The following is a 25,947-nucleotide window of genomic DNA, read 5'->3' on the forward strand; positions in this document are numbered from 1 at the left end:
CCAGTGGTAAAATCCGGAAACACAAACTCGCTCTTTTTTGTTTTGATTTTTCGAGGAAAGGAAGACATTTTGCGTGGGCCTTGCACTATTCCGCCTGTCTCCCATTTCTCCACGCGCCGGTATACCTCCTTTTCTTATTTTCTCCGTTGTGGTTTGCTGTTGTTTCGCGGAGAGACCACCGCGGGTATTGGTGGCGCTAGCTGAAAGGGTTACTCTAAAAGTGCCTCTGCGCTACCATATGGGTAAACCGTTCGGCGCTGCTGCTCGCCTTTTTCCGGCGACCGCGCGCTCAATGGTTCCGTCGTGTAATTGACATGCTTTCTAGAATCAAGGAGGCTCTGGTATGAAAAGGCCATGCAACGATATTCGCTTGCAATGTTTTTCACTTACTCACTTCCTCGCACTAGGGGGACTCAAGTGTACTCGCACGCGACGCTACTAACCAAGAAACTCATTTGTGACGGTGTAATTTCAATGACAAAAGCGAGCGTTTTCTTCGCAAAAACTTGATGACGTATCTGGAAGTCGCACTGGCCTTCAGTGACGACGCATGGCTACGATCAACGTTGGCGGCATATAGCCGGCTCCAAATCACGTGGCCGCTAAATCTGGCTGCGAACTGAGGGGGTGGACGGTGCCCGTTTTTTTATGTATATTTTTTCTGTAAAAGGTTATAGCGTGCGGCGAAAAACAAACGCGTGTTTCATGGGTCATTAACGTCAGGGATTCCTTGTAAGCGATATTTGCGCGGAGCACAAAAATCGTTGCATCGCTTTTTTAAGGTGGTGCAGCCAGCGCAAAAAATGAGGAAACAATTTTTCTCAACGAAACAACAGTTAAAGTTTTATCATCAGTAATTCTGTCATAGTGTCCCGTTACTCACCTGGTGATATTGGCTGTGTTTTGATGTCTTCGGGGCGTGGAACCTAGAGCCACTAAACGACCTGGCCTTAGAGTATCGGCACTCTGTACCCCGACATTGTTGTGGGCGCCACCATTTTGGTGCTTGTGCAGTGCAGACACAATTGCCGATCGTCATGATTCGAAAATGCGACTTCCTGAGCATTAGATTCAGTATCAGGAAGCTAGTGTAATATTGCTTTGCTCTTTCGCAAACTGTTTAAACATTTGTGGAGGACGGAAAAGCGTTTCCCGTGATATCAGGTAAACCTTCAGATAACTTGCAACCATGGTTTTCAGCCACAATATGGGCAAGTGTTGTTACTCTGAAGCGTAGCTTATTTTGTGGCACTAGTGAAACCGCGGTAAACACAAGAGTGCCGAGACAACGCTAGATCCGCCAGGCCCAGATGAGCGAGAGCCGAACGGCCGTGCGAGCTTGCGCGGGTTGCATCGTGTGCAAATGATTTTGTAGCCGCGACAACCACGGGATGGCGCTTCCGACATAGCTGGCTAGGTGGCGTAAGCTACCGCCCGATCCAAAGGACTCAGCCGTATTCATTCATCCATCCCTCCATGCAGAGAAGCTCCGGTTGTCGTGCAGGCGCTGTGGATTGACAGGCACTGACGCTTAAATGCACGTCGCCACGGTTTACAAAAATCACAGTCCAGCCAGCGCTCGCTCGCAGCGGACATTTCTGGAAACGCCAGCGCCACCAGTGAGCGCTCCGGGGCATTACGGGAATGTGAGGCTGTCGCGCCGTTTAGCCAAGCCAAGTCCATGGCCTCCGAGATCCCGACCAAGTCTAGCCTAGTCGAGCCTTTGCATGGTTGGTGGCGCACGCTACCACCCGAACTGCAGCACCATTCTTAATGCATTCATGCATGCATCCAGGGGAGCTAACGGCTTTCAAACGTTAATAAAACAAGCTGCGTGTTTTTTTTGTTTTTTTTTGTTTTTTTTTTTTATTGGCGAAGGAAAATAAAATGTACCAAAAAGCTTAAACAATTCCCGAAGCAAGAAAAAAAAAACACGTTGGATGCGTGAGTGGTACATCGATCTTTTGGCGTGTGGCCCAGGCACGCATCCATTCAACAAAGAACGGTAGCAGAATTGAATGTTTTTCACAAGACTCAAAAGAATGCCATTCTTTTTTTACTCTGTCACGGTATTGGGCGAGGCATGCTGCTTCACTTTTGAGGAGTAAAATTCCAGGCACTTTCGGGGCCACCTACACGAGAAAGATCATTAGCACTTGCAATGGTTTCTAGTTCTGACGACCTGAGGTTGCACAAGGAGACTATGGGTGCTTGAGGACTCTCCCCACGCCATTACATACACTTTAGCCGTGTCCCGTAGCTTAAAAAAAAAATCAATTTGGTCACCTCTTGTCTCTTCGCCATCTCGTACAGTTGAAACCTATTTTTGAAATGACCAGCCTCCCCGTCGGAGATGTCGAAAGTTTCATAAATATCGGAATGTTTTCTTCCCGCCACTTTTCAGCTATGCGCAGAGCGAACAGTGTGTTTTCTGTATTCTGCACGACGTCGTCGCTGACAATTCCGAAGCTGTAAATTTTGCGCTCCTTTGTAGTGACGCAGGTGAAGATAGACACGATTTGGTTCTTCCAATGAAAGCATTGTACCGCTCGGTGAAGAACGACGCTCCAGTTTTCCGCAAAATCAAAATGCAACACGCCGGTACAAGCCCTGAGATGCGACTTGTTTGAGGTTATGGCAAGCCGCTGGTCATGTCGGGTGAATTACTGGGGTAAGTACTTTGTCACGCACTTTCTGAGCTCATTGCAAAATGCGTTACTTCCCATTGCTAGATTCCCACAAGGCCACTTCGATTTATTCGTTTTCCTTCATTGGCAACGATTCCAGGGTTAAACCATCTCTTTTTGGACACACCTTACAGGTCAGCGAAACGCACTCCTTAGTTGTGTTAGCACACAGGCAAAATTTCTTAATGCCTTCGAGACTGAATTCTTGGCCGCCCACGTTTAATATTGCTGCCAGGCAAAGAGTAGTTGTCCCATCTCTCGCTTTTGGTGAACTGCGTCTAACAAACTGAGATGAGATACCAGATACGTGGACAACATAGAACCTGCCAGCGAAGGAAAACGAAAGGGAAAGGCTACCGCTCTCGAAGGCGGCGCGGAAAACGAGCTTTAGCTCTAGTAGCGCCTCCTGGTGATCACAGGTTGTCTATAGCTTCTTCCTTTCTGTCACGTGTACGGATCGTCATATGGTAGTCTTTTCTATGTTCATAGTGACCCTGTCTGTGGTAAATAAACAATCACAAGAGCGATATATAAAAAGGGGATGCGACACTCATAGAGTTAAAAAGGCTGGCGGCATGCCTATGTCCCACTCTGCCCGTGGATTGCCCTTTCGTTCCCACTTTCCGTTGAAGAAAAATAGCCAATGCAGCTTACGAGAACCTTGAAGGTGCTTATATCTCAACAAGAAAAATAATATAAAAAAGGCGAAATTAGGGAAGTCGCGCACATTGCAGAAAAGCGACAGCGAGCGCCGAAGCGGCGCGATGCTTTCAGAACTGATAGTTTCTCCTCATATATCATTCTACGAGATTTATAACGTACGTTTGGTTTCGCAAACACAGAAGTGCCAATAGTCAAGACGGAAATTGGGAGGTTACAACAAGGCCCAGAAAGAAAGTCGTGCACGCTTATTGACGTTCTGGGCGGTCGTCGCTTTGAAATGTTTTTTCCCCTCAAGTGCATTATTAATTCGCTGAAAACTTTTAAAACGTCCTATATACGTTTTCTTAGTCTCATATGACAAGGCTCAAGCGCGAGACACATGTGCGAAAAATCCGTCCGATCCGACGTCCGATCCGGCAGTACGACTGCCTGATCCGAAAAAGTTTGTCGCTTCAGACGTCGGATCGGCGATCCGACATGCGTCCAACGGGCCAGATAGTTTCGCACGGCGGACGGATTGTCGGATGCGTCCAGCCAATGACAGCACAGCTAGGGCGAACGTCATGATGATGTGCTGGGTATGGCGGGACAAACAAGCAAACGGGACTGACCCGGGCGACTGGAAGCCGGACGCGTGAATCCCGCTGACCCATTCGAGAAAGATGTCTTTAGCAAAGAATGCACGCGCTAACGAGAACGAGCTCCTAGTTTCGCTCGTGCGAGCTGAACCGTCAACGCTTGGATCTCTTGGGCGAAGCCGAACGGATCGTCGCGTCGCATGCAAGGTCGGAGGCGTGTGTCTCAAACTGTCGCGTGCAGCAGTTCGGAGCGGCGTTCGGACTGTCGGATCGGACGATTCTGCCGTCCATGTGTCTCGCGCTTTAAACATCATTTGAGACAGTTTTGATATCTGTAGTTCACTAAGTAAGCAAACTGAACGTCCGGACCATATAATATTACACTATAAATACAATCGATGTTTAAGTTTTGATTTGCCAAGCTGTGTGTTAACACGAGAACCAATAAAAGCTAGATCATGTTACAAAAATAACTAATATTTAAGTGAAAAACAAAATGACTGCGATGTGCGTCGTAGAATGGAGGTACAAATGTCTTTTTTTTTTAAACGCACTGCTTAATGTGACGAAACCATATATGCCAAAAAAAATTTATTGCATTTATAAGAGCACATAGAAAGCTTTTCATGTAAGAAAATGGAAAAAAAATACGTATTCTTATAAAATAACGTGGGATTTTGTACTTTTCGTTTTTCTTATTATGTTTAGTGTTGTTTCTTTTATATAAACTACATATACTTAAGTTAAGAATAATATAATTTTAAATAGGCATAAATACAAGCTTTCATTTTTTGTTTATTATGCCTTAAATAATTTTATTTCGAAAGCTAGCGCGATTCAAACTTGGCCCATTTTTGCCGAAAGTGCAAAATTCAAGAATTTGTATTTTAAAAAAATAAAATAAAAAAACACACTTTTAGCAAACTTTATTCCTCCTATATAAAGTATTGAAGAAGTAAAGAAAGTTATCATTGTTACAAAAAAAAAAAAAAAACATAATCTAAACGTTGCGATACTTCAAAATGTGTCACCAGTGAAAACTGCAAAAATCGCAAGACCTACCTTGTCCTCTTTCAAAGTCCATAACTCAAAAAAAAAAAAAAAAGGAAACATTTTCGTAGTTCTAATTTGCAGTTTTGTTCTAATCAGATATTTTCCACCAATATATATATTTTCCACGATTTTTTGAGGACCCATCATTTTTTGGTGCACGATTCGAGGTGAAATTACACACACACACACACACACACACACGCACACGCACACGCGCACACGCACACGCACACGCACACGCACACGCGCGCGCACACACACACACACACACACACACACACACACACACACACACACACACACACACATATTTATATATATATATATGTATATATCTCTCTCTCTAATATATATATATATGTGTATATATATATATATTAGAGAGAGAGAGAGAGGGAGGGAAATTCTCCACGTGATGTCTACTTGTCAAGAACAGGTCGCTTGGGAGTTTTCCTTACTTTTTCTTCTTTTCAGTCACGTACGACTGCGGAACGGAAAGCGGAAGTTTCGAGAAGCAATACGTCGACTTTGGAGGGCCTTTAACGAACACATTAGAATGCAAGAAACGCAACTTTTATGAGCACTGAAACACCCAAGTCCCGTTGATTTAAACGGCAACGCGTTCTGTACAGCGAATACCTTGTAGATTGAATTCCGAACGTTCACGAACCAGGCATTAGAAAGTTTTAGTATTGCGCACAGGAGCCGCTGCGCGTTAACGTTAGCATTCCGTGCTCCACGCCGCGCATGCGCGCCGTAGCCCTGCGCCGATCCCAGCCCGCAGTTTGAACTCCGCGCACGCGCAGTGTGCAACGCGCAACGTTAACGCAAACGTGTACAGTGCATGCGTTCGCACGTGTAGGCAATACTGAAACTCACTCTCAGGTTTGACCTCATCCACCGCTGTATTACGGAGCGCAAGTTCGTCTGCTTCTTTTTGCAGGGGTTGTGGTGACGTCAGAGAACGCACAGCTCTGATTGGCTCTGATAGAAAGGATAGTGGAGTAGACCTCAATGCTAGCTGCCGTCAGATTTATCCACCATCCTTCCAATCAGGGCCAATCAGAACTGGACGTTGTAACGTCACTGCAACCCCCTATGCAAGAAGCAGACGAACTTACGCTCTGTATAGGATCTGATGGAACCAATCAAAAAGCTTCAAAAGCGCATATTTATAATCATCGTCCTGTTTGTACGTTTTAGCCAATCACGCGCAAAAAAAAAGAAACAGAATCACGACGCATTCATTGTACGTGATTGGGTTTAGCTGGTAATGTATAGCAAGCGCGCAAATATAGGACGACCGCCATAACGATACACTTTTGGGCTTCCACTGATTGGCTCCGTCCGATCATGACGTTGGCGGTGGTCAGATTCAGTGCCACCGTAACGCATCGAATCGAGATATGACAGTTTTGATTGGTTGCAGATCGGTAGAAAAAATAGGGAGGCGAGGTGCGTGTTATTGGTCCCTGCTCGGTTCAGTGAGCTGCTACGCTCGTGTTCGTGGAAACCTTGCCCATAATGGCCCAGCCAGAGCCATATGGGCTGGTGTTAGTTATGCCTATTCCAGCCGACGTTCGTCAGGGGCTGGGAAATAATTAAGGCAAAGCCAAAACCGGCCGATGTTCATCGTAGCCACGCAAAAGATAAAGTTCCTGCTAACGACTAAAAAAGATGAGCACATAGTTTTTTTTTTTTTTCTGACGAAGCGATGTTTTGTTAGAAAATGGAGTGATGACTCGTTAATATGGATGCCTCTGTTCCTCCCAAAAAATCGTTCCTAAAGTGAGTTGTCCATAATAACGAGACTAAACTGCATGTAGTTTCACGGTTTGTACCTGAAGATGGTGTCGATATAGCGGGGCACTCGTTTAATGGGGTCCATATTAAGGAGGCATGACTGTATATTAACTAGGTGTAGAAAATGAAGGTATTGCTCCTAAATGTTAGTGTATATCGGAGGTACGTGACGAAGCAAAAAAAAAAAAGGAACTGTGTTAGAAGATACAGCGTCGGACGAAAGGAAAGTCGTAAAACTAGAAAACAAAACACAAAAAAAAAGCATTGATTTGCATTCGACATCACTGGGATACGCTAATTCGCCTCGCCCTAATCGGTCAGGCGTGCCTCACCCCTTTTATCTGCGCACACACGCACACAGAAAGAAAAACGAGTTTGCCATCTTAACCGCGCACACTTGTCTCGCCGCATCGGTGTCGCCGGTTGTCGACGGGTTGCCGCTTCTAAATCCAGTTCCAAATAGATCACCCCCCCCCCCCCGCCCCCCCCCCCCCCCCCCCCCACCCCCATTCCTCCCGTCCTGAAGGATATCGAACAGGAATCGGATGCCGATTTGCATCTTTGGCATCTCTCTGTTTATACTCCGTTTCGTCTTGCGATGGAGCGTAGAGGGAGCTACGGGCCATCGAGGCCAACCCAAAGTCACATCACGTGATTGCTTCCCGGCGCTGGATTGGCCGAGAGCTGAGATGGCTCGGTTGCGTATGGAGCTACCAAATATGCCTGAAACCATTGTTTTCCGGTTACCCGAGGCTTTGATCTGAAACCGCAGGAGACGGTTTGCTCCTCTCGAAATGTTAAAACTGGGGATGTCGCGAACTTTTGACGAACTTCAGGTTCGGTTAACATTCGACCTTTTTTTGCAACGTCCGACGCAGTTCGACTTATGGACAGTGTTGCCCGGCTCTTACATAGAGATTTTATATATTGGGGAAAAAAAAGAAAGTAGTTTATTTTATATCTTATAAAATGATTATCAATGTTTACGCGTTTTAAATGCAAAATTAGGTACTTTTAATGCTTTCCTTAGTTTCTAACGAAAACGAGTCAAGCAATAAATCCAACAAATATTGCACGTTTCCTGCGCCGAGTGGTGTGAGCTCGTTTTCAAAATTTTCGCGCATGCGTGCTAAAGTTGAGCTTTAGTCGAAACCTTTGTCGAAGTTCGCGTTGGAAGTTTCGTGAAAGTCGAACTTAGTCGGAACTCCAGACCTCCGCAGGTTCGCCGCATTCCTCGTTAAAACTGTCTGCGACAGAACAAGTGTGTATCGTCTCAGCTTTCTGACACCGAGCTTGGAAAATCGCATTTTCGAACCCCAACAATCACCGATAGCGCCCGGTGTGCACCCGGGTGCACCAAGATGGCGGCGCCTACAAAGAAATTGGGCAGTGGAGCGTATATTTAGGAACGCGTCCGATGCGGTCCAGTCATTTAATGAAACGGAGTATGGTATCGTTCGACAAGAAAACAGAAGCAAAGAAAAAAAGCTAACAAGAATTCCCTAGCACTTTTTAGAGAGAGAGAGAGAGAGAGAAAGTAAATATGCCATAAAATAAACGAAAAAAAATGATATCGTTTCCGTGAGCTTTGCTAGGGCAGCCTGCGTCGTTTCGGCATTCCTCTACCTGGGGAAACCGTCTAGTCCGGTTTTCGGGTGGCGGTTCGTGACTTATGGTGTATGCGTCTCGGTTGGGGGCACTCCGCGCGTCTCTTATCTGGGCTTGCTCCTCGGATGTCGAAGTTAGCGCCGCCGCTGCTACGTTGTCGACTGGCTCTCGTATTTAGTGCCGGGCAGAAGAGGAGAAGCGAAAGGGGATCGAGTATAGGGTTCAAGAGAGTGGTCGCCTTCCTCCGACACGTTCGTCACAGTCTCCGTCTGGTTAGTGAGTGAGGACCGCTGGTGAACCAATTAAAGCTGAGGTCACACTGCTCATCATACATCATAATAAGACAGTCTTCGGACAGTGACTGCGGAACGTCGGCCGCCATTTTGAGACTTCCACGAGTCTCGTCTCCAACATGGGAGATATCGTAACACCCTAAACGATCGCATGCCGGTGCGATATGAATACACAGAAAAACGACCACGAGACATGGCTTCGGACCACGTCCGGGATTCCGTTTTCGGTTGCGTAGGCAGTTCGTCTTACAAATTGTGTGCAGCCCTGTCACAGGCGCAGACCGTTGCCTGCGGCGGGGTTCACCGTCCTTTTGTTGTTGTGTGCTTCTGGGCACAGGGCACAAGTGCCCTCAGGGTTTAGTTCGCACCATCCAACACAGACGACGTGAAGGTCACAGGCTTGATACTTCTCCAGTATCATCATCTTTAAATAAACTCTGTAAATGCTTTACTTCTTTTTTTTTTGTCGTCCCTTTTAACTATGTTAGATTTCGATATGACGACATAAACTGTGTCCGCATAAACTGGACAACCTATGGAAATCGAACTTCTTGATTGGTTGATGTCAGACTTGTTCGGTACTCATACCAAGTAATAAAATTTTAATCGATAACTTTGTGGAGTAATTTTGTAATCATTGGATTACCTTCATCAGGGAGCAATCACAAGAGTTTAGGTCAGAAGCACTTTGAGTCACAAGTACTCAAACTGCTTCTGACCTAACCTAACCTAACGACGCCCACTGTTTGAACTAGTTTCGTGCCGAGGACTCTTCGATCCTAGTCTACCAAAACGGCTGTATTGAGAAGATGAATAGTTTGTAACTCCGTGATTCTAATTCAGTATCGAACAGTGCTAAAAGCTAGTTTTTAAACAGGCAGAAGAAAAAAAAAACATCTCGTTTTGAAAAATCTGAAGTAACGGGGAAAGTAACGGTTGCAACTTTAATTTGATTTTCCTGTCAAGTAATGATGTAATCTACATTGAATACTTTTCTAACCGAGAGTAATTGCATTTGTAATCAAGCACTTGTGAGTAACGACTCGGGCATGTTGACGACATGGAGGACGTATGTAAAACGTATGCGGAGAGAAAGTCGTCTGCTCCTTGTGCGAGTGCTGCGGTGACGTTAGAAAGACGCCGCGAGCTGTGATTGGCTTCGATTGAAAGAATAGTAGGGTGAGTGGCTTCCGCGCATTGAGGCACTTTTGTCCATGAAACAATTTTCGCCTCCGACGCCAGTCACATCGGGCTGGTTTAGTTTAGCCTTGCCCTGCTTCCTGTGGTTTGAGCGATATGCCTGCCTATTTGACAATGTAAAAAATCCGGCAATAAAGAAAAAAAAAAAAAGGATCGGTGGCCGAGTGGGCTAGCGCACACCAGCTCGGAGCACGTGGAGCGAAAGCTCGCGCTGCAGAACCCAGGGATCCTGGGTTCAATCCCCACCCCTGCCCGTTTCGATCTGGACGAGCATCGTACCGGCGTGCGGTCGTGTATCACTACTGCGTGATGCACGTTAAAAACCTCAGGTTAGCGGTTGTACTGTACTGGCTAAATTTTTCATCTACAGCTGGGAGACTTGTCGCCGTTGGAAGCAGACCAAGTTCTAGGCTGTATAAACATACACACTACCCAATTGCCTCAAGATTTACCTTTTTTTTTTTTAGCAATCAGCTAAAAAAAATGGTGTTCTGACATCATCGCAATCCCTTATGCAAGAAGCAGACGAACTTGCGCTATCGGTGTACGTTCGAAAGTTCCGAACCGCGAGTGATTTACTACCGGTAGGAGGATCGAAAGGCAAGATGGCAGAGGCCACGCATGCGTCTGCGAACATTACTTGTCATTTTGCTGCTCGGATGATGAGTGGTGGAAATGACTGCATATTAAATAAACGGTAAGTTGTTCAGTGAAAGGAGAGCAGGAGTTGCATGCCCACCTTGATTCCATTGCGCGGGGCTGCCGCCGCCATGTATCTGCTCGTGCTGGAAAGCCCGTGCAATTGCAAGCTTGTCAAAGCTATATATGTTCACGCGCACGCTACATGAGCTTGCACGCATGGCGCCAGTCGGGGCTCCATAAGCTTGCAATGGTCTATTGGCGACGTGAGCGATCGAAAGCGTCGCTGTGTTCGGCCTACCGCGATTGGCCGAATGCTGACTGTGACGTCACCAAAGGATTTCCCATCGACGGAAATAAGAGTTATGTAATATCTTCCATTTTGACGGTGTTGGCAGTGCTTCTTTCAGAGCGTAATGATTACAAGATTCCGCCATGCTAATTACAAACGCCATCGAACTTGTTGTTCGCAGGGTAATGACGTCACGAAGGAACCACGGGAGGGCGCCACCAAAACATCTCGCCGCTAATAGTAACCCGCCGCTAATAGTAATAGCCACGCAAAGCTGCCTTGTTGCAGCTTTGCGTGGGCGCCGCCATAACCGACCTCCGGTTCTTTATTACTCTTGTATTTGGTTTTTATCGCTTCATCATTACCATAGCAGGCCAGGTTATTGTCATTTTAAATGCTATGTTGCATCTTCAATAGGTGTGCTCTGTTATATACTTCGTTTTAAGACCACACTCAGCCGACGCTACGAGGTAATCGGGTCAATCAAGCAGCATCACAAGCGCACGTCACTAGGCTTTTTTCTGTTTTGAAGATTGCTTCAGCGATCATAGAACAGATAGAGAAACATGGCGAGCGTCATGACGGTGCGGGTCTGAACTTAAGTTGAAAAGAGTTGTAGGATGTTGCGTGGCGTCACCCCTCTTCCTCCCCAACGACGTGTCCTCCTGGATCTTGATGTCCCGACGTTGTCCTCGCAGTGTGCGGCTCGGCGTCGTCGGACAAGCACGGCGTGACGCACTGCCGCGGGAGCTCGCTGTCTCGGCGCGTCTGCGTGGGCTGCGGTGCCCCGATCCGGGACCAGTACATCCTCCGCGTGGCCCCGGACCTGGAGTGGCACGCCGCCTGCCTCAAGTGCGCCGACTGCCAGCAGTTCCTCGACGAGACGTGCACCTGCTTTGTGCGAGACGGCAAGACCTACTGCAAGCGAGACTACGTCAGGTCAGTAGTTCCTTTCCCAAACGCCGCTATATAGACCGGCACAGTGTTTACAAACAAGTCAGCGTTTGCCTACAAACAGGTGTGGGCAGTGCACGTGCGCAAAAACCAGATTTACGTGAAAGGAACGTTCTGCGCACGCGTACTAGTGACAATAGAGCCACTGCAGCGCTCTGACGTCACTGCCGCGTGTTGGTGTATATGCAGACTTGTACGGTTATCATTACAAGCAATCAAATTACTTGTAAGCGATTACCTTTCGGAGTACATTTGCAATCATTTGATTACGTTTATTAAGAAGGAATCACGAGGGTAATTTGATTACCTTTGCATGTATTGAAATTACTTGTAACCCTTACTATTTTCACCTCACCTCTTTAAAGCGCCCTTTGTGCAAGTTTCCTACCAAGGAGTCCTCGAACCGTTGTCTCCGAACCGGAAGTTGATTTACCGAAATTGGTGGATGAAAAACATAATTATTTTATAGTTTGCTGATTCTAATTCAAGAAATGAAATATACGAAAAGAAAGAGAAAACATTTTCAAGCCGGTAGAAAAAAAAATCTTTGGTTTTAAAAATCGGAGGTAATCGGAAAAGTAACGGTTTAATTTATTAAGTACCGTCCAATTACTCTTCATCACGAGAAATCAAGTGATCTAAATTAATACATTTTGAACCAAGAGTAATTGTACTCGCAATCGACCCGAAGTGTCGTGTCCGCCCGTTCTAAAAAAAAAAAAAAATTATATTGTGTTGTGCGTTTGTTAGTCTGCGTAAAGTTGGTCAACCCCGGTGGGCTCCCGGTGTCTCCTCTAGGCGAGAAATTTAGCTAAGGCAGTACCACTGCTAGCCTGCTGGGGTCGTTAGCACGCATCACGCACTAGTGATACACGACAGCACGTCGGTATGCGATGTACTCATCCAGATCGAAACGGGCAGGGGTGAGGAATTGAAGGGTCCCCATGGGGTCTGTATAATTTCGCTCCACGTGCTCCGTAAAGACCCTTCATAATATTCGCGCACAAGACCGATCAACGTGGGCCAGCGATTCCCCCAAGTCCCTCCGCGTGTTCGTGAGACTGCAGCCAATGCGAGATTCATCGAGAGCTCGAGATCGCTGCTTTGAAACGTTCTTCGGCAGAACGAGCGCTCACGCTATAGGAGCTATTCACTGGACGCCATATTTGAGGGCGATGTTTAGAGCGCATGCTCAGAACGAGCTCGCATTAATAGCCTGCTAAGACCGGCAACCTTGATGGTGCTAAATGCACGCTCCAAAAAGGACTGCGGAAGCTCGCCGTCAGCACGCGCTCAGCAGCAGCGCACACGGATATGGCCGCCAGTGAATACTCCCTATAGAAATGGAAAAGCTCGTGACTCGTGCTGCCCTTGGAAGCGAATGGCGGCACAACACCGAAATTAACGACCCTTGGAAGCAAAGGGGGGCAGAGCCCTCACTGGTGTATTTGGCGTTAGGAAGTGTTGGTTGATAGAGAAAGGGAAGTGAGAGGGAAAAAGGGAATATAGAATAGGAAGTTTTGATCGCACTAGCCAGGTGCCTGGCTCCGCGGATCCTGCGTACCACAGGTCTGGTGACGCCCGTGACAGAGTCCCTCTACAGATCACATGAGCGTCCGACAACCGCGGGCCCTCTTTGAGTCTGACAAGGATAACGGGGACTCGACAACGTTTAGTCAAGACTGTTTACGCGTTAGACGATAGCGGCGATTCCCGTTGACGGACGCCCCGAGGCGCTGAGTGGCGGCGCGTTTGCTGGGGTCACGACACGCACGCGGAGAACCTGACCCCACGGCGGTACAGTGTCGAGCACAAACACTCGACGAGAGGTTCTCGAGCACGAGACTGCCGAGATTCGCAAAAGCGGCCTAAGGGCCGATAACGAAGCTGCAGGGGAAGCCGAGTGAGCAAAGCGGGAAGGGCGCGGTGAAGTGGTGGAGGGGGTCCTCGGATGATGGTCCACGGCGAGGAAGCGTCGTGGAAAAATTCACATTTGGCGTATCGGGACTCAATGAGGGACATGCTAATCAAACGGTAACATACGCGTACGAGTACGCGCCATGACTAGGCAGTTAAGCGCGCTCCTGCATTGGTCGTGATCGGGTGGGGAAACCAGCGCAGGTGAGCGCCTATGGCGGGTAAACAAACGTATACGTGAGGTGTGCAGTAGCAAACGAACTTGCACGTAATAACAAGTGATGTCAAAAGCCGCGCGTTAGAATGGCCTGTACTCTAAACCATTATAATAGCGATTACCTTCTGCGCGCTGTCATCTTTGTCTACTGGGCTGTGGAACGCAGTCTGCGCATGCGCTGGAGCATGTCACATTTCTATGAACGTCAGTGGGTATGACTAAGCAGTATTTAAATAAAATCGAGAGAAAGCGTTTCGTGGTCTCTTCCACCGCAGCAATCTATAGGGGCGATTATACCGACCGAGCGGGGATGTTTATTTCTAGCAAGTAGCACCATCTCGTGCTGATTTCTGGCAACCCTGAGGTGCGCCACGGCCACAATCCTTGGATCCGTAGAAAGTGGTCCCGAAGTTGCAGCGAATGACGTCACAGAAGCCTGGTTGTCACGTTATCGGATGTCGCGATCCTGGCGGTTGGTGGTAAAAGTTCCGGCAAAAATGTACGAACGGACGCGAGGGGTCCCGGTCGTCGCCGCGTACCAACTCGCGACTGCCATATTCACCTTCCGGGGACTGTCGAACTGAAGAGCGACCTACTGCAGAACAGAAGGCGCCTGCCATATTCACCTCCATCGCTGTGCCACCGGCAGGATCGCTGCAAGCAACAACACGACACTTCGACAACGTCGTCAGGCTCAATTGGAGGGACCAGGTCCAGTTTTCATGTTGCGGTAAACATACCAGTCAGAGAGGCGTTCCAGGCACCATACTTCTTAGTAATGTGCGAGATTTTTTTTTATTATTATCTTATTATTATTTTGGTTATTGTAATTACTTCTGAAGTAATGTATTTACCGTGGCTTGGCTGCACTCCCGATGGAAGCGTGACGACTACGTGTTTTTTTTTTGTTTTTGTTTTTTTCTTCCCCTTTGCGTCGAAACCGGACGTGACTTGGAAGAGCTTCCAATTTGAACAGTGCGTTACCGGTGGAATATATTATCATAGACTCGGCGGAAAAGGTCCGTGGCACGCGTTTAGAAGATCCCTCTCGCATTCTGTATGCCGGGCTTCCGCCTCGTCAGTTGTCTTTCTTTTTACTATTGAAGGCATTTATATATCTACGAACCCCAGAAGTTGGCAGATTGAACGCAGGCGGTCGTGGAAACTCGTTCGTCCTTAGCGTTTTCCTTAGTTAACGCCAAGTTCGACAGACGTTCGATTGAGGTGACACAATATACCATATGCGAAAAGAAGCGCCATCTAGTGTATTCCTAATCAATTATCAGATTTCCTCCATATTGGGGAGTTCCCGTACCGACGGTTTCGCCCGAGAAACAACAGTCCCGCCGCCCGGCAACGTGGAAGTCGTAGAACTGAAATATGTTCACCTGCTGCAAGTCCAGTACGAACCTTTCACAGGGCGTCTTCGATAAATACCGTTCATTGACCTGGTTCACTGCTTGAATGACGAGTCTTGCGACCTCGTTGCTGACAATTCCTTTTCCAGAATTTTGCGGCCGTCTTTCTTTTCTTTTTTGAACCGAAACTAACCAGCAACCCGTTGAGTGTTCAAATAAATTGCCCTAATATCATGAAAACTGAGTTAAATGCAGATGCGCCTCGTCCACAACAGGAAGATGTGATAAACCCCCCAATATGGCGGCTCCTAATGGCCTGATGATGATAGCTGGCAAGGATTTTGCATATGGCCTATATGCGCATGCGCGGAAATTGAACAGGAACTGACGTCGCCTAGCGGAGGAAAAGCGCAGTAATTATCGTGTATATTGTCTCTATTTGAAGCTAAATGAATATTCAAAAGTTGCTTCTTTATCGCTATATCGTGCAAGCATTGGTGATTATTCACTAAAGTGTATAACAAGCCACGATATCAATTACTCCTTAAATTTGAACTGTTTAAGTAAAGATCGGGCAACGCTGGTTATTTAGTCGAACTTTGTCGAATTTTCCTCAAAAGTTCGAAGGGTTCGTCGACCTAGGTAAACCTCAGGTTCGTCAAAATTTGTTTGCGACATCACTACATCCATTTTCACCTCAAGAAAAAAAAAATGAAGCTTTTGCGCATTATTCATACGCGGTGCAAAGTAGTTCTTACGAGATTTGGTTGCCAGAAGAAACAGGGATGCTTTTGTCGTTTGGAACGCGTACATCTTGACAAGATAAGATATATCTCATCTAAAATTTCCCTACATATATCTTTAATAACCACATAAAAGGGGAAATTAGTAATGCTCCACAAGGAGCCGGACTTTTTGTTTTAGGTGAAAACGAGTGTAGGGTGAACGGTAGGTTGACATAACCGGCATAAGCTATATATATTAAAATCATCTGGTGGCCTAGTTGGCTATCCATCTTGTTAAAGTTAGCACTAATTTAAAAATAAAAGAAGCGATATACAATTTCTTCTGAACGGGACGTTGCTCGGAGCGTCGTCACGTATGCGACGACGTGTGTGTTTGGTCGGCAATTCGGCAAAGGAGGGAACAGTTCCTGTTTTAGTCAACAAAAAGTACACAATCCTAATATTTTATGGCGTTTGTGTAGCGCTAATGTATGACATGGGAAGGCGTCTACAAAAATAAAACATGGTGTTTTAAGTATCTTAACAAAGTAGATTCAACAAATGGCCCTCTTCGTCGTCATCTGGCTACGGCAAGAAGCGATCTGAAACGTGCTTGTCAACGTGAACACGTTACAATCATAGCCGCGTAAGGAGTGCACTTTTGCACCTAGTACAATGTAATTTGTGTATGCTTTTTAACCACTAACAGGCGTTTCAAGGAGCCGGTTCTTGAGATGTCTCCTGAACGTTTTCGAGAAGCAGTGACCGCAACTAACTTCTCTGGAGGCCTCTGAGTTCGATCTGCGAGTGGGAGACAACAGTTTTCGTGCCATCGAGCGATATGATCTCTGGAATTTCCTTACGAGCCCCTAAGGTTTCACCTATTATTCTTAGCTTACGTCCAAATGGATAAAGGAAGTTCTTATATGCTGTAATTAGAAAAAAAAACAAAAAAAAAAAACAAGACCACTTTTAAAACGGATTGAAACATTTAGCGCCTGTCCTGTTTACTTCTTGTCCTTGTTTCTGTTGCGCTATTTTATGTTTTACTAAGATGAACCAACTAGCCCAACAACGTACCTTACTTGAACATTTTCCCCTTAAAATAGACAGCATGTAGGAGAGGAGCCTAAAAATATATTCTTGATCTTCATGAGAAATGTCTGTAAATGTGCCCAAATGACTGTGATTGCTATATTGCAAACGCATTCAGTCTCAAATATTTCTTCTATTACTTGAATGCAGAAGTCTGTTAGTCTGGAACACGAGAGTTCAGTTATTAGAAGAGAGTGAACAAAGCGGTTTGAGCCCTAAGTATACTTTAACCTCCGAGATTACTTCGTTGTCTGTGTTGCTTTACTGTTCAAGTCAGCAATTATTTAAACAAGCTCCAATCAATCGGAGCAATTTCTGGAATAAAAACTGTATATTCTCGAACAGTTTTCGAGTTGCCAGTCGCGAGGCACGTCTTCAAGGGTAGCGAAATTTTTTTCTCTCTCTCTTGCAATAAGAGTTTCGCCGCTCTCCTCTCGGTTACTGTCTAATGCAATTTGTGTCCAAGTAATCATGCCACTAGACATGAGTGTCATCTGTGCCTACTCTCTAGCTCGACATCGTGATGAATTCATATGCAAGCCGGCAGGGACACGTACTGCATAAATAAGGGTGAAGGCCTGGTCAGATAAGGTCAAAGGAGCGCGGAGTCATCATTTTCAACTTTTCAACGGAAGTTAACTTTGTGGAGCTGCTGAATGTGCGCGACACTTCTTCACATTTTTCCCAATCGTTCATTGCTTTGCGCTCTTAGCGAGTGATTGACTGTTTTTGAAACAGCCTCGAATCCACAACCGCATATGCTTCATTTCCATCTATCAAGACCTGGGTTTCTTAATCATCGAACCATAAAATGAACGATATTTGTATTTTATAAGGTGGTGAAATATACATATTGCCGTCATTGTCGTTACCACCACCGTCATTGTCGTTACCACCACCACCATCGTCGTCGCATTTACTATTATGATCATCATTAGCGGCCTCGTGAACTTCCTTAGCCCAGGGCCCAAAAATTTCTTAATCCGACCCTGGTTACTCGGAGGTGCATGACGATGGATAAAGTGAGTTGGCCACACGGAAGCATTTTTACTCTCGCTGGTGACGACCACTTATAAGTAAGGTTCCGTGTTTTCGGATAAATCCGAAAAATTCCGAATAACACCCGCCGTTAGAATTTTGATCAATTCGGGTTGATCCGATAAACTCCGAATTTGTACGTGCCAATGCCTCTCCACCCCCCCCCCCCCCCCCCCGCTAAAAGAAAGGAAGTAATATATATATATATTTATATTAAAATTTCATTAGCGCAGGGTTAATGGTCCTGGAAGAATGCCACCATAATTATCTTCCAAATCTCAAACCGTTGTCAAAAGGGGTCTTACCGCTGGTCTCGGCAAGGTTGGTTCAGGGCAACAGGTCATTGTACATTCGGGTCACGACACAAGAGCCACTCTTTTGGTTTCCAGTTTGGGCCATGCGATTTGTTGATTTAAGGAAAGGAGAGGGTATGTTTTTGTAACAGTAAAAGCTATGGACCATAGAGATTGTATAAAATAGGAAAGAGGGGGCAGTTGAAACTTCTCTTTTACATCCTTAACCACTCCACCTTGCGCGGCCGCGGGATAGAATGATGGAATAGGGCGGGATGACTACGAGCTTCCTAGCGTACCTCCGGAAGTTTATTGATTTTAAGGCACGGACGTTTATCGAAGCAACACTTGTGTGCAACTTTTGTTGTGGGACAAATTAGTATTGCCAATGGCAATGGCACCAACGTCACATTCAACTGAAGAAATTTTAATTGATAAAAGCGCGTTATATTTCTTATCTGGCACACGTTTACATCTGGTTAATATTTATTTGTTTATTTTTAATATGAAACACTGCGAAATTAAACTACGAATTTCGGAGAATCGGGAATCAAACAAATATAAACTCCGATAAATTCCGAATCTTCGGCAAAAAAAAAATCAACTCCGAAAAACGCCCTCCGAATATGACGAAAAATAAACTACGAACACACGGAGCCCAAATAAGACACTTATTTGTATCGGTCTTATAGCCGTCATTACTTCACTCGGAGAAATGACCAAATAAGCAATGCGTCGTTTACTCGTGTTTCTGTTAAGAGTAGAATGTCCCTCCCAGTATTTCTTCAGAGCTGACAAATCATAATTTGTGATACGAACTTTACAAGATTAAATTTGAGGAATGTGCTTTGAAGTTGAGATTTGTACTTTGCTTAGAAAGTGCCAGAAAAAAAAAAAAAACGTTAAGTAGGGTACAATTACATGCTCAGAGAATCTACTTCAAGTAAAGTACAAGTTTCCTAGACCTACTTGAGGTAGTACTTAAAGTACAATGTGCTTAGAATACTTCCCAACACTGTTTTTTTTTTCCTGATATTCCTCGTAACAAAACACGCCTTCACTGTTGACTCGCATATTTGTGGTGACCCACAAAGTTGGCAAGACACGCACGGTGTTTGCTCAGCTCAGAAGACCCCCACCGAACCACCCTCCGGCCAACCGCGTCTGCTCGCAGCCGTCACGTCGTTCTCCATCCTCCCTCAAAAAATGTCTCAGCAAAGACAACACGTCCGACGAGGGGCACCAACTATCCCCCCTCACCGAAGACAACAATTAGGCATGCAGGCGCCACGGGTACCCCCCTCCTCCATCGCCGCCGCTTGGCCGCCGTCTCCGGTACAGGACCCCATTAGAAGCAGACGCCCTTCTCCCAGTCTAACGTTGCTGTAGCCCCCTAGCATGGCGTCAAGCTTCTCCCCCTCCCCCCCCCCCCCTTTCCCCCGTTTGCGTGGCTACAGACAGACCACCACGCCGAGAAGAGGAAGCCGTTTTCTCCGTGGTGTCCGTCTTCCAAATGGGTGCCTAGGGGGAGGGAGGACAGCCCCCCTCCCCCCTCGTTTTCAGTTCACGCATAGATCCCCCCCCCCCCCCCCCCCCCCCCCCGAAAATTGACCCCCTGCCCCCAGCCCTCTTTCCCGCCTTCGCGTGGTGAGAAGAGCGTCGTATAGTAGACATCGGTTATAGTCACAGCGAATTGTTGCTTGCAGCGTCAAATATTGACTGCCGTGAAGTGTATAGAAGGCTTCAACTGGCCGCTTGGAGAAGAAGCTATCGAAGTGATTATTTTATTCATTGAATAAATTATTGACAGATTCCCATTATAAAAAAAAGTAGGAGGATGTCAACCTGCTATGATACGCTGGTTTGCTACTTGACGATGTGAGCAGCATGGACCTGACCAGCGTGACGAAGTTGACGCCAAGCTGCAATGCACTCCAAATTCATATAATTAAGCGCTTTACGCAGCGAGAAGTCAGTCTACCTCAAAATGGCATCTCTGCTGTCAATGTGTATATTGAGCAGCGCAGCACGGCCGCTAACCTTGGACGCCTAACGTGGGGTGGGTCACGCTCTGTTGATTACATGAATGGACGCACGTATACGAAACGCGCCCGAATCAAAGCCCTCTAAGAGTGGAATTCATGCTAGGCTCGAGGTCCTAGACAGTGCTTTATAGCTCCACGTACTAACGACAGTCGAACCCATGCACCGAGCAGACGAAAACGCGAAGGACTTGTGCACACGAGGCAAAGTTTCTTCTTTGTGTAAGGGTTGTCTCATTGGTCATAGAAAAGTCTGTCTGCAGGGTTCAATCCCCACCCATGCCCGTTTCCATCTGGATGTGCATCGTTCCTGTGTGCGGTCGTGTATCAGCACTGCCGCTGAAGACACCAGGCTATAGCACTGCTACCGGACTGGCTAAATATCACCCCCTATACCGGAGACGCTAGATGCCCATGGGGGGGGGGCTGATTATCTTCCCGTTGTCTAACCTAAGCACGATACCATTACTCTTAGAGAAAATTAGGACTGGCGAAGTGCTGGTATGAGTCGCGCCGCTATGAGTCGTGCGGCTACAGTAACCGAAGTGTGACCGTAAGCGACGTGGACGTAGAGGCGTTTCGTACAGCGGTAGGCCCACGGGGGAGGTAGGAGATGGAGCAGTCGATAGGAAATTAGGAATTCTGCGCGCTTCGCGGGCCCCGATAAGCTTGCAGTCTGGTCTGGCGACGCCTGCTTGTCCGTCCCCGGACGGACTGTCGCTCGGGGAGTCCTTTGCCCGCGCGGTCGGTGTGCCGGATCCTCGGGCGCGGTGCCCGTGTGTCATTATATCCGGTGTGGCATCGGACGACCGACGTTGGTGATCGTCTGTGTGCGTCTGTGTGGGGGGTGAGGGCTGGTTTCCCTAAAGCTGCGGTGTACACTGCAAGGACATCATACAAAAGACTGTCTGAAGCGTCTGTCTTACTTGTGTGACAGTGCACGCTGTCAGATTGGTCATGTGAAAACTGTCTGCGAACATGTTTGAAGTATATAGATATACATAAAACAAGCATGCTTCCAACATGTTCCAGGCGTGTCCGCGGATAATTGTGTCATCATGTCTGCGAAGAAACTCCGTGTGTTTTACATGATGTGTGAAAAGCGTGTCTGCGGCTTAAGCTGTGACGTCACGCGGTCATCTTTACCCGGTGTGGTTTTACTGCCTTCGGACAAAAGATCTCCAATTGGCAGTGAATCGAAAGATCCAATGAGTCGAGAGATTTTATAGTCCCGTGACAGCGAGTTGAGATATCTAATAAGGAGATTCAATATGGGTCGAGACGTTCGTAGTCAACAGATCCAATGTGGAGATCCAACACAGGTCAGTGGGTCCAACGACTCGACGTATCTAATGGGGAGATCTAACACGAGTCGAGAAGTCCAAAAGAGTCAAAAGATCCAACGAGTCAAGATGTCCAACAGTCAAGAGGTCCAGTGGTCCCATGACAGCGGGCCAGGAAATACTATAAGGAGATCGAATATGGGTCAAAGAGTTGAAAGAGTCAACAGATCAAATATAAAGATTCAATGTAGGTGAAGGTGTCCAACGAAATAAGAGATTCCAGATGGAGATCCACGTGAAAATGTCCAACAAGTGAAGTCCAACGAGTGGAGAAGTCCAACGTGTCGAGAGGTCCAACTAGTTGACAAGTCCAACAAGTCTACCAGTACGCGTGGAGTCAAGAGGTGGAATAGTCACGTGACAGCGAGCCAAGCGACCCAACATCGAGATCCATTATAGATGAAGTGGTCCAACCAGGGCTTGAAATCTGGGGGGGTCTCGGGGGTCTTGGAACCTCCACTGATTTTAACGGATGGTGAGACCCTCCTCCACAGCCCCAGCATTAGTTAAATCAAAATCACATCTTGCTATAAATTAGCTTGTTCTCAGGGATCTGACATTTGGGGATTAGCAATTTGGGGATTACAGGTGCACCGTGGGCAGAGTCAGCAGTGAGCTTTATTTTATGTGCATCTAGTATCCCCCCGCCCCCCTACCTTCTTGGGATCTCCCTCAACTTACAGGAGACTTTAAGCACTGGGTCCAACCAGTCGAGAGATCCAAGATGGAGATGTACTCTGGGTCGAGAGGTCCAGAACAGTCAAGAGGTCTGACAAAGCCGAGTCAAGAGATTCGCTGATCAGACCCAGGTTTCGTAGGTTCTGCGTTGTAACCTCGCGCTTCTCCAAGCTGCGGGGTTCGGAGAAGCGCGTTTGGAGAGGGCGAGAAGCCGTCTCCAAACGGAGAGAAATAAAGAGTTTGAGTTTGAGTCCGTCGCTGTTGTCACGAGTATGATGTGGTCTTGAATACATAGTATGAGTGTGTGGTCTTGAGCACACGAGTCTTGAGCACCGTAGCTCGAACCCTGTCTCCACGGAGATGTTGTGTGAGGTTAACAGATTATTCAATCCCCTTACTACTGCGTTAAAAAAAAAATAATAATAACAATAAGCAAACTAAGAAAAGTAAGAGTTAAAACAAAAATCTGAATCTGGCGGTCTTCCTGGCACGGTGACGTGTGCGGCACGAACGGAGGTCACGTCGCTTCGCGTTCCTTCTCTTTGTTCGATATCGTGGGCCGCACGCCGCCCGCACGATGCTCTCGTCGATCGATCGCGGAGAGCCTTGCTTCGGCGTCGGATGGGCGGACCCTCTGGCAGCCTCTCGGGGCGGAGCCTCTTTTATTTTATTTCTTCCCGTCGTTTGCTTGTATCGACGCGACTGCACCCCTCGACTTCTTCAACAAAGTAAACAAGGAGAAGACGGCGGTGCTCTCTGCTCGAGGAGTCACCGCGTCTCGTAGCGGCGTTTCGAGGCTATTTCTGGGGCCCGACCGGACTCTTCGTGTATACGGCTTGACATCGTGTCGCGCGGTGCGCAGCCAGAAACAAGACAGATTACCGATACCCACCCGTCACTGAAGCTTGGGTGGACAGGTGGCGCCATCTTACGTGAAATTTTCGCAACTCTGAGAGGGCCTACGGCCGCGTGCATTGGACCCCATCTCATGCTCAAAACGGATCACGAGTATTTGCTCGACTGCAAAACCGGGTTCACACTAAGCTCACACATCATGCAACCGACAGTCTGCAAACACGAGTCTCTATACAACATCCGTGGTTCGAATGCCGCGTGACAAGTTTTTTCCTTGAACTCACTGCCATGCGGCATTCGAAGCATGGATCTCGCGGTGACTTGAGTTCATTTCTCCTGCTGCGGGTGAGAACATCTCGAGATTCGAACTGGGGAAGAGGTCGGATACTGTACCGGCGTTCTGGAATAAAAACTGCACTTCAGACACGTCCTGTACCCTCGGGAGTCGATGCGGGGATTTCGATGAAGCAGTCGGGGAATTTGAAAACGTCTTTTTTGTAGACACCTTGGCAGTGCATCGACATGTACAGTGGGAAACGGAGGTAGAGGAGGAGAGATGAAAGCGCCGGGCTCTGATTGGCGGGATTAGTGGTTAGACACAGGAGGCCAGCTGCCCTTGTCTCTACTCACTGTTCGAACCTCGAATGCCGGCGTTCGGCGTTCGAACGCGAGACACTGCGAAAGGAGTAGACGACGCTCTTGTTCGCTCTGAGCGTAAAAAGACGGTGGGTGGAGGCAGTGGCAGCTACCCACTAATCCCTCCAATCAGAGCTCGGCCCTCTGAGTTTCTCTCCGTATGCACCACCTCGACTCTCTGACGCCACGTAATTGTGGTGGGGACTGCATTCACATGCGCAGACGAATTGTGAGAATCTGGTTTCCGCGCACGTGCAGCGTCAACGCCTCATGTTGGCAAACGCGAGTTGTTTGCGAACGGCTCGTTGGTGTGCACGAGGCCAACCAAAAGCAAAGCTTTTCGTTTCTCTCTCTGGGTTGTGGTGCAGGCTGTTCGGCGCCAAGTGCTCCAAGTGCCAGCAGGGCTTCAGCCGCACGGACTTCGTGATGCGGGCCCGGCAGCACATCTACCACCTGGACTGCTTTCGGTGCCAGGCCTGCGCCCGGCAGCTCATCCCGGGCGACGAGTTCGCGCTGCGAGACGACGGCCTCTTCTGCAGGGCGGACCACGACGTGCTCGACAAGTTCGCGGCAGCCCCCGGCGCCGCCGCGCCGCCGGCAAACGGCATACACGTGGCACGTGAGTAGAATGCACCACCTTACCTCGCCCTGCCGCCGACGACTGATACTTATACTACTTATCACGTATTTATAGGAAGTATTCACTGGACGCCATATTTGTGGGTCCTGTTTAAAGCGCATGCTCAGAACGAGCTAATATTAATAGGCTGCTAAGACCGGCATGCTTGATGGTGCGGAATGCACGTTGCAAAAGAACTGTGGGAGCTCGCCATCAGCACGCGCTCAGAATTCGCGCACACAGATATGGCCGCCAGTGAATACTCCCTATGCGCTTCTTTCAAGAAGGGTGATTCTGCGCATGCGCGAGCATTTCTGCCACCTAGCGGTGGAGGCTTGCGCTTGCTTCGGAGGCAACGGGACGGGCGAAATAGCAGACATCACTCGCGATCGGAGCAACGGCCGACGCATGTTTTGCGCAAGCGCGAACAACTCGCAAGTGGGGAAACTTCCGTCAGTTGCTGTTCATGAGGGGGGAGAGCAGCCCGGGAACGTTCATCCAAAGTAACTTCGTACTGTATTGAAGCATGGTTAAAAGCGCTAAAAAGACGTACACAAGATAGAAGACAAACACGGGCGCTACTCACAACTGTATTGGGAAAGATGCAAGAACATAAACCCGTTTACAAATATTTATGGAAAAAGAAATCTCCTCTTCGTACGCTGGCCGCTAGGTAACGTCTTCTTGCAAAAAAAAGCTGAAAGAACAAAACAAAAAAAAAAGTGAAAGCCGTTTACCACTCCCTGTAACGCCGAATTGGAGCGCAGCTCTTGAGGAGGAGGAGGGGAGGGTACTGAGGGCCACGTGTTCTCGGGGGGGGGGGGGGGGGGGGGGGGGTCACGTGACCTCGGGGGTCACGTGCCCCCTCAGAGGTCACGTGACCTCGGGAGGGGGTCACGTGACTCCCCAGGTCACGTGACCCCCGGGTCACGTGACCAAAATTTTTCCGCTAGATTTAGCGGGGAAATTTTATCCGCTAGATTTAGCGGGGAAATTTTCCTGCTAGATTTAGCGGGGAAATTTTTTCCGCTAGATTTAGCGGGGAAAGTTTTCCGCTAGATTTAGCGGGAAAATTTTTTGCGCTAGATTTGACGGGGAAATTTTCCCGCTAGATTTAGCGGGGAAATTTTCCCGCTAGATTTAGCGGGGAAATTTTTTCCGCTAGATTTAGCGGGGAAAGTTTTCCGCTAGATTTAGCGGGAAAATTTTTTCCGCTAGATTTGACGGGGAAATTTTTCCGCTAGATTTAGCGGGGAAATTTTTTCCGCTAGATTTAGCGGGGAAATTTTTTCCGCTAGATTTAGCGGGGAAATTTTTCCGCTAGATTTAGCGGGGAAATTTTTTCCGCTAGATTTAGCGGG

At 47.5% G+C, this 25,947-nt stretch overlaps 1 protein-coding gene across 1 annotated transcript in view; it reads left to right on the forward strand.

The window, feature by feature from the left end:
• Positions 1-25,947, forward strand: part of LOC8036128 (insulin gene enhancer protein ISL-1) — a 154,772-nt gene that overhangs the window by 40,655 nt on the left and 88,170 nt on the right. The window contains exons 2-3 of the mRNA XM_029983141.4: positions 11,515-11,755; positions 24,336-24,586. Coding sequence (XP_029839001.1) covers positions 11,515-11,755; positions 24,336-24,586 — 492 coding nt within the window. The remainder of the gene's footprint in view (positions 1-11,514; positions 11,756-24,335; positions 24,587-25,947) is intronic.

This window comes from Ixodes scapularis, unplaced genomic scaffold (genome assembly GCF_016920785.2).
Source record: "Ixodes scapularis isolate PalLabHiFi unplaced genomic scaffold, ASM1692078v2 PGA_scaffold11__112_contigs__length_91849675, whole genome shotgun sequence".
In the NCBI taxonomy this organism is placed as follows: Eukaryota; Metazoa; Arthropoda; class Arachnida; order Ixodida; family Ixodidae; genus Ixodes; species Ixodes scapularis.